Below are 13,588 nucleotides of genomic sequence, written 5' to 3'. Positions count from 1 at the left end.
ATCCAGTAGAAAAATGGGTAAAACACTGGAGTAGGCAAACCACAAAAGGAAACTCGAATGGTCATAGAGGGAAAAGCATTCAACTGCACTGAGAAGTAGAAACGCAAATAAAAGCAACAAGATACCATTTCATACTCATATATTAGCGAAAACTAAAAAGCATAAAATAGGATATGTTGGCAATGATGTGAAGCAAAAAAGTACTGTTATTGGGATTGTAATTGGTACTATTGCTTTGGAGAGCAATTTGTTTGTAGCTACTAAAATTATAAATGTGCATAATTCACAACCCAATACTTCCACTTTGGATATGTACCCAAGAGAAACTCTTGCATAATTCCACAAGGAAATTGTCACAAAGGTTTTTATAGAACTTTTTATTTTTCATTTTAGTTTTTATTTTTTATTTATTTTTTTAATTAATTTATTTATTTTTGCCTGTGTTGGGTCTTTGTTTTTTTTTGTGCGAGGGCTTTCTCTAGTTGCGGCAAGCGGGGGCCACTCTTCATCGCGGTGCGCGGGCCTCTCACTATCGCGGCCTCTCTTGTTGCGGAGCACAGGCTCCAGACGCGCAGGCTCAGTAGTTGTGGCTCACGGGCCTAGTTGCTCCGCGGCATGTGGGATCTTCCCAGACCAGGGCTCGAACCCGTGTCCCGTGCATTGGCAGGCAGATTCTCAACCACTGCGCCACCAGGGAAGACCTGGACATATATTTTTAATTCTCTTGGGTAAATACCTAAGAGTGAAATTGCGGGGTCATATAATTACTCTGCTTATATTTTGAGGAAGTGCCAAACTGTTTTCCAAAGACACTGCACTATTTTACATTCCCATCAGCAATGTTTGAGAATTCCAATTTCTCCATATCCTCACCAACACTTGTTATTGTCCATCTTTTTTATCATAGTCATCCTAGTGTGTGAAGTGATATCGCACTGTGGTTTTGATTTGCAGTTCTCTAATGACAAAGGATGTTGAGCATCTTTTCATGTGCTTCTTGGTCACTTGTATATTTTTTTTGGAGAAAGGTCATTCAAATCCTTTGCCTATTTTAAAAATTGAGTTATTAATCTTTTGTTATTAAGTTGGAAGAGATCTCTATATATTCTAGATAATAGACCCTTATCAGATATTTTCGTCCCATTCTGTGGATTGTCTGTTTCCTTTTTTGATGGTATCCTTTGAGGCACAAAAGTTTTTGATTTTGATGAAGTCCATTTTATCTATTTTTTCTTTTATTGTTTGTGCTTTTGGTGTCATATATAAGAAATCATTGCCTAATCCAAAGTCACAAAGATTTATTCCTATGTTTTCTTCCAAGAATTTTATAATTTTAGCTCTTAATTTATCCACTTTGAGTTAAGTTTTGTAAGTCTATTTTTTTTTTTACCTTGAGATTTTTTTTTGAGTAAGTTTAGGTTTACAGAAAAACTGGGGGAAAAATAAAGATATGCCCCCTAATCCCCTCCCCAACCCCCCCTATTAATTTTTGCATTAGTGTGATATTTGTTACAATTGAGGAGCCAACATTGATACATTATTATTAACTAAAGTCCATAGTTTACATTAGGGCTCACTCTTTGTGTTGTACATCAAAGCATGTTATTTTAATATAAAATTGCATATTAATATGTGAAAGAAGCCAATCTGAAAAGGCTATTACTGTATGATTCCAACCATATGACATTCTGGAAAGGGCAAAACTGTGGAGACAGTGAAAAGATCAGTGGTTGCCAGGGCCTTAGGGGGAAGGAGGGAGGCATAGGTAGAGCAAGGGGATTTTTAGGGCATTGAAATTATTATGTATGATGCTATAATTGTGGATACACGTCATTATATATTTGTCAAGCCCATAGAGTATACAACACAAAGAGTGAACTCTAATGTAAACTATGGGTTTTGATTAATAATGATGCGTCAGTGTTGGTTCAGCTATTGTAACAAATGCACAGCACAGGTGCAGGATGTTGATGGTGGTAGAGGCTATGTAAGGTTTGGGGAGAGGAGAGGTGGGGGAATGTGAGAAACCTCTATACTTTTTGCTCAATTTTACTGTGAAACTAAAACATTTTTTAATGAACCATATTGATAATTTAACTGTCCCTTCTAGAGGAATAAATAAATTGTGGTATAATTATATAATGAAATACTATACATTAGATAACAAATGAATTAGATCTATAAATTATAAACAGGGATATATCTCAAAAACATAATGCTGAATCAAAGAAAAGCAATTGTTGAATGATACCATTGATGTATATTTAAAAGAACACATAAAATATTGTACAGTGGTTATGGATATACAAATATGTGCGTAAAAGTAAACAATGGACTGGAAGGACTCATAACAATTGCCTCTGCAAATCGTTAGAGGAGATGGGAATAGGGCAATGATGAAAAGATGCTTCTGTAACGTTTTACTTCTTTTTAAAAATAAACTAAATCGCTAATCATCAGGGAAATGCAAATCAAAAGCACAATGAGATATCGTCTCACACCTGTTAGAATGGCTATTATCAAAAAGACAAATAAAGATATGCAGAAAAGGGAATCCTGTACACTGTTGGTGGCACTGTAAATTGGTGTAGCCACTATAGAAAACAGTATGTTAGTTGCTCAAGAATTTTAAAAAGGACTACTGTATGATCCAGCAATTTTACTTCTGGGTATTTCCCCGAAGAAGGCAAAAACACTAACTTGAAAAGGTATCTGCACCCCCATGTTCATTGTAGCATTACTGATAATAGTTAAGACATGAAGCAACCTAAAAGCCCATCAATGGATGAATGGATAAAGAAAATAAATACACGTATGTACACACACAATGGAATATTATTTAGCCATATAAAAGAATGAAATCTTGCATTTGCGACAACATGGATGGAGCTTAAAGGCATTACGCTAAGTGAAATAAGTCAGACAGAGAAAGATGAATACCATACGATCTCATTTATATGTGGAATCTAAAAAACAAAAATACAAACTCATGGATACAGAGAATAGATTGGTGGTTGCCAGAGGTGGGGGGAGAAGAGGGGGCAAAATGGGTGAAGGTGGCCAAAAGGTACAAACTTCCAGTTATAAAATAAATAAGTCATGGGGATGTAACATACAGTATGGTGACTATGGTTAATAATACTGTATTATATACTTGAAAGTTGCTAAGACAGTAAATCTTAAAAGATATTATCATAAGAAAAGAATTGTAACTATGTGTAGTGATGGATGTTAACTAGGCATATTATGGTGATCATTTCATAATATATACATATATCAAATCATGTGTACACTCAAAACTAATATAATGTTATTTGTCAATTATATCTCAATTTTAAAAAGTAAAATACAATAGACTGGAAGCAAATATGACAAAATACCAAGGGTAGTTCATTCTAGGTAATGGGAATATAGATATTTATTATATTCTTTTCACTTTTCTGTAATTGTTATAAATTCTCAAATAAAACAGGGAATGGGTGGTGAGGAAGTGGAGACAATATACAGACAATTCGCAAGAAGCTGAGAACAGAGACATGAGGCAGACCATGTTTGTGTGCTCTTGGCAGCAATTTAGTAGATAGGGAAAAACTCCATGTTTCAGGATAAAAAAGATAACTCCAGGAGAGAAATTCTCTATGAACTCCAATATATATCATTAATTGGAAAAAAAAAAAAAGAGGGGAGCAATTTGCAGAACAATATGTACAACATCCTGCTTTTGTTTAGAAAACCCAACTTTTATAAAACACAATTATGTATTTCAACATGTGTGAGTATATATATACAAAAGAAAAAAAAACCCCTCCAAATGGCAACACTGGTTACTTCTGGGAGGAGAATGCAATTGTTATAATGGTCAAATAGGACTTCTGCTTTTCTTGTATTTGAATTTTTTTACACCACCAATGTATCCATATATATCTCATGTAATTTTTTGTGGCAAGTTAACTTCTCATTTCTGTGAAAAAATTTCACTGTAAGAAAACAGCTGACTGACATTCAATAATCTCATGTTTTCTAACAGAACTTTTGAAACATTTTTTAAATGCCTTACTGCAATGAGCACTGTTGAAATTTTAGAAATGTTCTAATGAACAAAGGTAGTGATTTTATGTTCTGCTTATTTTATTTTTAAAAAATATAACTTGATAATGTGCTCTGCAATTTTTAAATGTCTTGAATTTATTACAAGGGTCTTATTTTCTAAAATACAACATGAATTTTCAATGTTCATATGAGATTTATGCTTGTAATGAGGTAGTTTTACATTCTTTGTCAAGCATTCTCTTCTCTGTTTTTTCTTTTAGTTCTGATTGAGATTCCCAAAGGGAATTTTCTTCTTTCTCTTTCTCTCTCTCTTTTTCATTTACATGTTCATCTCCATAGCTAGCAAGATTTGTTGAATGAATTATAGAATTACTGAGGTCTTTGGCATCTACCCTGTCCTTGCCCCCCTCCCTTTATTTTTTAAAGAACCATCTGTTTAGGGATTACAGTTCAGAGCTATTTTGATAGTAGGCTGGATTAGGTAATGCCTAGTGGTCACTTTAAACCTTGTGATTCAAACAAGAATTATGACCGAGACTTATAACCTCCTATTATGACCCTTCTAAAGCTATTAACTCATTGTTTCTCTTTGGAGAAACTTGAAACTTTCTTAGATGGGTGTCTACAAACCTTTTACGGACAGGACAAGATAGGCTCCTTCGACTCTATTCCCTCAGTGAAAAAGGAGTAAAATTTTTTCTGTTAAATTTCAGTATCCTCATAAAACCAATAGAAATATTCCCTTTGTTTTTGCATGCTTCGTCTAGTACAGTTTATTAAATTTTAGTGTTGAAAGGGATCTTAGAGAACATCAAGTCCAACGTCTTCATTTTATATGTGAGGACATGGTGTTTCACGAAGACGGAGCTAGTGCCTAAAGGTATACAGCAAATTATAGTCAAACACAAAACAAAGTCAAAACAAAAATTCTGCTCTTCTGACATCATCTGTAACGTACTGGCTTGAGTCTGTTTCTTCTATTCAACATACTTGTTTTGTCTTATTTACTGGAGAAAACAGACACAGAATGGGAACATAAAAGTCAATACCAGTTTGACCAGCATCTTCATGCAGACTGGAATTCATACACAAAAATTTTCACAAGGATGAACAAGAGTTCTGTAAAAAATGAAGAGTTCTTTATCAGGGTCAGGATTTGAGAGAAACCACTGCTTGCAAGCTGGGAATCTGAAGTCAGCTTTATGATAGACTTGCAAGGGCAAGAATAAGAATGTAACATATTATGACATGGAACACCTTAAAGTCCCCCAAAACAAAATTCTGTGATCTTTCTGTTCTACTTACAAAACCATCTCATGGAAAAGTCGCCAAAGGGTTCTTTGAATGAGAGTTTCAAGTGAATGATATGGAATGGCTGTACTTGCAGGTCTGCACTGTCTAGTAACATGTTTGAGGGCTAACTGGAAGGTAAATATAAGACAATATAGTTATTATGTCCTTTTAAAATAGGTAATAGACACACATACACACTTCTAACGAGGAAGCTAAGAGCCCTCCTGAACAATAATGTTGAATCAGAAAAATCAGGTGCTCATGGGTGTATTGTGGATTACCTGACATATATAGAACATATTTATGGTGTCTCTGTGATTCTACTAGCAAACATCCTTCCTACACTCACCCCACAATCCATGTCTCAAGCAGTTGGGGTTGATCAGATGTGTGATAGGTTCTGACTTCAAACCAAAGAAGAAAGTTCAGTCTCAAGTATGGTGGGATAGGAGATAAATTGAAGAACACCAACATTACTCCCAGAGCATGTCTCGAAATCCCAGTGCATCCCCTGGGAGGGAGTCCTTGTTGTGGAACACATGAAGGCCTGCAAACTCTGCAGTCCTCATGCTGCATTCCTTAGGGTTGTTTGCGGGGTTCTTGGTGTGCCATTATTTGCTTTACAACCCCCTAGTGAGGGTGGAAGGTTGGGGGAGTATAACTTCACATTCAAAGTTCTCCTAAGTCACTTGGGACTCCTCTAAATAACTGCAACTGTAGCAGTCATGATCTCATGTCACCAAAGTTCAAGGCCTTGGGCTTCTTCATATAAAATCCAGGATTAATAATAAAAAATTGCCTTACTTCTCTTCTCAATAAGTAAACAAGACTTAAAGCTAAACACACAACTCTCTTCCGTTATCACAGATTAAAAATATATCCTTATTTATTGAACAAACAATAGTTTTTTTTGTTTTTTTTTAAACTTTTTTTTTTAATGCTTCTGTCCTACTTAGTGTCTTTCATTTTATTAGCTACTTGTTAACACCCTTCTGTTGTTGTTATTTTCTCTTTTTTACGTTTCTTCAGAATATAACTTTTTTTTAAAAAACTTTATTTATTTATTTATGGCTGTGTTGGGTCTTCGTTTCTGTGCGAGGGCTTTCTCTAGTTGCGGCGAGCGGGGGCCACTCTTCATCGCGGTGCGCGGGCCTCTCACTATCGCGGCCTCTCTTGTTGCAGAGCACAGGCTCCAGACGCGCAGGCTCAGTAATTGTGGCTCACGGGCCCAGTTGCTCCGTGGCATGTGGGATCTTCCCAGACCAGGGCTCGAACCCGTGTCCCCTGCATTGGCAGGCAGATTCTCAACCACTGTGCCACCAGGGAAGCCCCAAACAATAGTTTTGATGACCTTCAAGTTGGGTGTAATTTCATCCACAAGCAATAAATAGTGCAGCTCTTCTACTGGTAAAGAAAGGCAACATCCACTATTACCATTGTTTACTGAACAATTTAACAAACTTCTCAGCTTTACATTCTACCATTCCCTTCCAGGTACCTTGATGCTCCAGACAAACTGCAATCCATTTGTTTGCCAAACAGGTCTAATACATCCCATTTCCATGTTTTGGTTCATCCGATTACTTCTACCTAAAATGTATCCTCTGTCTCACCACACTGCTCTTAGCCCATTGAAATTTTATTTCACTTATTTCATTCATTCATTTATTTCAATAATGCATCATAAAGTTACAGTCTGCCTAAGTATTTAAGAAGACTGCACGTGATTATCTGCTAATATTATAGAATAGATTTATGCACTTGGTAAGAAATTGCCATATATGAGCTCTAAGATGCCAGATACATCTAAAGTATTTTGTAATTCTTACCATATGACCCAGCAATCCGACTCCTGGGCATATTAGCCAGACAAAACTATGATTCAAAGAGATACATGCACCCCTATGTTCATAGCAGTACTATTCACAATAGCCAAGACATGGAAACCACCTAAATGCCCATTGACAGATGAATGGATAAAGACGATGTGGTACATATATACAATAGAATACTATTCAGCCATAAAAAAGAGAACAAAATAATGCCATTTGCAGCAACATGGATGCAACTAGAGATTATCATACTAAGTGAAGTCAGAAAGACAAAGACAAATACCATGTATCACTTATATGTGGAGTCTAAAATATGACACAAATGAACCTATCTATGAAACAGAAACAAAATCAGGGACATTTGAATAGATTGGTGGTTGCCAAGGGGGAGGGGGGTGGGAGAGGGTAGGAGTGGGAGTTTGGGATTAGCAGTGCAAATTGGTATATATAAAATGGATAAACAATAAGGTTCTACTGTATAGCACAGGGAACTATATTCAGTACCCTGTGATAAACCATAATGGAAAAGAATATGAAAAAGAATGTGTATGTATGTGTATGTGTGTGTATATATATATATATATATATATATATATATATATATATATATATATATATATATATAAAACTGAGTCACTTTGCTGTACAGCAATTAACACAACATTGTAATTCAACTATACTTCAATAAAAAATAGATTAAAAAAATAAAGTGTTTTGTAAATCTATGATTACCCTTAACATATATAACATAGTTGGAAAATGTAGACAACTTATTTTTAGAAAAGGAAGAAAAATATTTCAGACATAAATGTCATGTTTGGGTTTGTAATTAATTAATGATATTTATAAATTAAGTTATATGTTAATTTAAAAAATTTACAGCTTGTGTCCATGAATAATTTAAATAAGATTTTGGGAATATACTGCCAAGAGAAAGAAATATTTTTAAAATATTTATTTTATACAGCTATTTGAAACATTTTGCAGAGTGGAAATGTTGAGGGACTACTTTTTTTTCTTTTACTTTTTCAAGTTTGTCATCACAGCATTTCAATCAGAAATTAGCAAAAGTAACACCACCATTAAAATGAGTTTGGTGAATTTTATCCCTTAAGTCAGCCCAGATAAAAGCAGGGAGGCGGACACTGGGGGAACTTTAAATATTAGGGGAATTAGAATCCACTTTATTGTCACCAACCCCAGTTGAGTTCCGTAAGTCTGGGCCTGGAGACATTTGGAATCCAGGGGAGTCTTTGTGCTTAAGTAAAAAAATTGATATTTAAGCCCTGACTATATCTCATCTACATTTTAATTATAAATATCACTTTAATTATAAAAATTACAGATTGTGAAGTAGTTGGTTATGTGAAAGATTAAAGATCAAACTGTACAAAGTAATATTCTCAAGAACATATTTATATAGCTTATTACTAGAAACTATAGTTATATCCCCATATATGCAGAATATTTTCTTCTCAGATTTTATTTTAATTCCAAAGAAAATAACATCTTATAACTTATTTGGATACAAATCACATTCTATACAATGGGGTATTATAGTAATTACATGTAAAACATTTCAAGAATCTAAATGATTATCCTTTAAATATTTGCATGAAAAGTGACAAAATTTTTACTAGATGAATTGGATGCATTTACTTACAACCTAAACCTTTAAAACAGCTAGAACAAGAAGTAAAATGTAGACTATTACATAATTTTAAACTTTTTTAGATCACCGGTCTCTCTAAGAAGCTGATGAAAATTGTAGAATTTTTCACCCAGATAAACACACATACTGAAGCCTGTCTAGAGACTGGGTAGTCATCCAATATATATTATTATGCGTGCTCTGTCCCAGGGATCCAGAAGTAAATAGAGGCACAAGCCACTTTTCCTCATAGAGCTTACATCATGGAGATGAAGATAGAAAATTTAAGAAAATAATACATAAATAATTACAGGTTGTGATATGTGCTACAATGGATTTCAATTATGAGAACCCCTAATTTAGGACAAGGGACAAACCTCAAATCTGAAGGGGTAATATTACTGTAGTAACTATTTTTTAATAAGAGAATCCATTTTACATCTCATAAGAAAATGTCATTATGTAACAAAGGAAACTTTAAAAATATGTATTAAATCAAACAAATATTGCAAACAGCATAATAGGTAAGTGTATGAACTTTTAAAACCTGAGATAATGGACTTTATGACATTTAAGGTTGAAATAGACCCAATGATGTTGTAGACATCATGATACAAGCTGTTAGTATAGGTCATAAAGCTATTTTAAAATTCACTTGGCTTTTAGAAAATGACAGGAAAATACCCTTTAAAAACACACTTTAGATTTCTGTCATATCCTGTTGCTTACAGTACTAGGAGCTAGGCTTTTTAGACATCCATGGAAAGTGCACCAAGACTAAGCATGATGAAAGGAAAAAAGAAGGACAAATTAGCAGATACCAGATAGTTGAGGTTAAAAAGCTAGTGTTTATTTCTGTAAACATTTTTATTTTAAAAAAATACTTATTTTTCTTTGAATTTTCCCTCCTGTGTGTCTCACAAGGAAGGCATGGCATGCTTTGTTTATAAAGATTTGTAGTGGTCTGGTGTGCTTAAAAATGAAGAGCTTTCTAAAATGTCCTTTGTAATTAGCATGTTAAAACTTATTTTTATTGTGCTATTTATAGCCTATGTAACCACCATGAAAATCCAAGTGTAAAAGTTATTTAACATTCAAGTTTAAAAGTTTTCTTTTTAACTTATGTATATAACAGCAAAAACTGGACGAACACGACCAAAATTTGACAAAATAATAGCATAGTAACATCCACTACATCAAAATTACTTTCTCAAACTATTGCCTCTTCCCTTTCTCAAAATAATCTCCACAGCAAGCAACAAAAACTCCCTTCAGAAAAACTAATTCAGCTATAAAGTTGCATTTTAAAAACTGGGCCTTATTGATGTCCAGATTAAACAGTTTGGTTTTAAATCTAGAGTAAACATTCTTCATTAACAAGAATGAAATTGCTTTGGCAATAAAAAATCTTTGCCGTATAAAATTGTGTGATTATATACAACTTTACTCAAAATAAAAACATTTTAACATTACTCATCTTTATCAAACATTTTATGAAAATCTGCCTTTAAATTATACTCATATCACTGAATTAATTTTTATGTTGTCTTTGAAAGACACATTTAATAAACATTACTTGTAAAGAAAGCTAGTAGATAAAATTAAATTACATAAGTCTACTATAGTAGCATTGCTTTATATTAGGTCTTATAATGACTTTCGGGAAGCCCTAGTTTTTGCAGTTCACATGTCATGGCACTTTATAATTACAAAATGAAATGTCCATATGTTTATTTTGCTTGTAAAAGTACCTGTTCCTTGTATTATGATTAATTCCTGAATTAATGGATTAACAGTCAACTACCTACAATACTTAGTCGTGGATTTTACTGAAACATGTTTTATGCATAAGTTTTAAAAATAAAGTTATGAAACTTTTCACTAAAAGTACAGTGTCAGAATGATCATATATAGAGCCCAAAGCAGTTTGAACCTTAAAGAATTTCTTCAATGTCTTCTATTTCTAAAAACAGTACTTATATTGAATAAAATGCTTCACAGGAAAAGACTGCTAGAATGAAAATACTAGATATATTTTACAAATCTCTACCAGACAATACAGAAACAAATGCATAGAAGGCAAACAAAACACCCTCCAATCTTGAATTTGGCTTTTATTTTAAAATACATTTAGCATGGAACTATCATAGGACAGAAAATAATAAATCACAAAGAAATGGAATATTTTCAAATACCTTTTAAGCTAGATATAAAAATTAATAAGACGGCATATACTCAAATTATGGGAAATAGTCCCTAAAATTTGATTCAGTGAACACATTTTGAAAGAAAAGTTCTTTGCACATTTTCCAACGTACCGATATGTTCCTAAGTGCCTTGGTTTTCTGTTAATAGGTAAATGTCGAAAATTTAGTTGCTTTACTTACAATTATCAGATTCACTATTGGCAAAAATTACCATGTCCCTAAATTCTCAATCAGAATTATAAAAATATGAGCTCAAATAGTTTTGCTGCCCAAAATAGAAACATCTTAAGTTGATACCTCTGGATAATCAGACAGATATTGCACTAAGTCAGTAATTCCATACCTGATGCTCATTTACATGGAAAGTTAATTCTCTTCTTTATGAAAAACTTACTACAAATAAACTTAATAAACTTAATGTTAACCTAATTACAAGTACACTTCAAAATATAAAGGCACGAACAGAATAAAGAATAGTTTAATATTTATACTCAAATATTCCACCATGGAAATAATAAAAAATCTGAAAAAAAAAATAGGGCCTAAAATACTGATACTTTAAAATTTTATAATTTACCGTAGTAGCTAATAAATGGTATTAAAAGTTAACACTGCTAAACCCAATCATTTCCAAATAATTTAGAAACATGGTTTGTTTACATATGAAACGTGCATTGTCCCATCTATAAAGTTCAATTACAGTTCCATTCATTGGAAATATCTACCTGTAGTATAAACGATCAAGACAATGTACAAAAAATATATCTTGTCCCTATAACTTACAATGCACAGAAAAATACCTACAAAAATGGAAATATTTATCCATTTAGGTTCCCAATAAATTAGTGAGAAAGTTTAGTCCATTCCACATTTCTTTCTAAACAAAGGCTAAAGAACTGAAGGTGGTTTACTGCTAGCCCTGTTAGCTTGACAGATATTTTTTAAAATATTTGTCTGATTATATGTAACTTAAGATAAAGTTAGTCTTATTTTTATATCACAGTATACATGGCATTTCTTAATTCAGCAACAGAAAGGCACAATTAGCAAGCAATAAAATTCAGTACCTGAATTATTAAACTAATGTCCAGAACAAGTGCAAATAAAGTACATTCAACACAGTGTACAGAACTGGGAAACAAAAAAAGGAATCCAAAAACTAATTTTTCTGAAAATTTGGTCCATTAAAAATGCCTCCTATGTTCAACATCATGAGTAACATGAAAGGTGATGGCAGTATAAAAAGAGGCAGTAAATCAATATGTGGTAGCATACGAATTCTGGTCTAGTAATTATGCAATTTGATCAGGAAATGGCTCCCATAGTAAATAAACATTAAATATATCTGTTAATAACAACATACCTGTATTAAGTCCAAATACACAGGCACAACTGTTTGCATATTATTATTGATTTTATAATACACCCCCATGGTTTAAAAAAAAACTTAGGTATATTATTTTATATATAACATATATTAGATACATAATTGTATATTATGTTCCTTAATATATATTATATATAACTTGAATCCATAACAGCACAAAACTCTCCAAATATTACATGAACATTCCAAATGGATACTTATCATTTTCTCAATGTTGAAATAGCTCAGCTCACCTAAAACAATAACTGGATGTGCAATGATAAAATGCCCTGACTCTTATGAATTTACTTAAATAATTATTTAAGTTAAATTCCTGCAAAAGCCTAACTCTGATTTGGCTTTTAACTAGAATATGGTTTTAGATATCAGTAACTGATACCCTCCTTTCTTATTGTAAATCATATTTCTCCATCAAGAGATACCAATAAAGAAAAATACGTAAGGAACAAAAAATGTGATAGAGAAACCAACCATTCCATAGGTAAGATACCGATAAGGAAGTTCAACTTCCATGTGCTGTCTTGCTTTTCGAACATCATCACACGGTATATTGAAGATTTTACAGGCTAAAGGAATAGTGATTCTTTTCATTATATCTCTGACTACTAGTACAAACAACATCCCTACGAGAATCCGCAATATGGCTTTTCCAAACAGAGTCACTGAAATGGGGTGCCTAGGTAAAGGTAATATATCCAGAGGAGGATCTAATATTAGACCCATTTTATAGGTAAAATGAGATCCACATGCAATCCCAGCACCACTTCCTAGAATCTCAGCTGTGTCTCCCCGGGATGTACTCCAAGTGTCTAGAGTGAAAGAAAAGATCCCCAAGGCTAAATGAAGCCCGATGATGATTAATGGAGCATATTTGTGAGTTTGGTTGAAGTTGTCAATCAGGTCCACAAATGGATAGAAGATAGCTAAGATTAAAATGGTATATACGAATCCAGCAATAACATCCTGAGAAAAGAAGAAGGTAGAGTTGTTTAGTATAATAATTTTTTGGCATTTAAGGAAATATATATATATATTTCACATTTCAATGTTAATAAATGTACATTTTTTAAATATGCCACATTCTTAAAGTAAACTTTATATAATAGGTACTAAAAGCTGTTTTAATAATACTAAAAAGATTCATTGATGATAATAAAATGATTATACT

At 33.0% G+C, this 13,588-nt stretch overlaps 1 protein-coding gene and 1 long non-coding RNA gene across 3 annotated transcripts in view; one reads left to right on the top strand and one right to left on the bottom strand.

Moving 5' to 3' along the window:
- Positions 1 to 13,588, bottom strand: part of LOC309650809 (WD repeat-containing protein 89) — a 109,069-nt gene that overhangs the window by 59,946 nt on the left and 35,535 nt on the right. The window contains exon 3 of one of the 2 annotated variants that reach the window (XM_082442600.1): positions 9,655 to 13,383. The exons of the other annotated variant lie outside the window; for it this stretch is intronic. Within the exon in view, the coding sequence (XP_082298726.1) occupies positions 12,832 to 13,383 (552 nt within the window). The 3' untranslated portion in view covers positions 9,655 to 12,831. Of the gene's footprint in view, positions 1 to 9,654; positions 13,384 to 13,588 lie in introns of those variants that run through there. 2 annotated transcript variants of the gene reach the window in all.
- LOC309650906 overlaps positions 1 to 13,588 on the top strand; it is a 44,362-nt gene that overhangs the window by 21,943 nt on the left and 8,831 nt on the right. The window lies entirely within an intron of this gene.

Source organism: Balaenoptera physalus, assembly GCF_965194825.1.
Source record: "Balaenoptera physalus genome assembly, chromosome: 2".
NCBI classification, from domain to species: Eukaryota; Metazoa; Chordata; class Mammalia; order Artiodactyla; family Balaenopteridae; genus Balaenoptera; species Balaenoptera physalus.
Note: the sequence above shows the minus strand (reverse complement) of the source record. Positions and strands in the feature narration are given on the sequence as shown.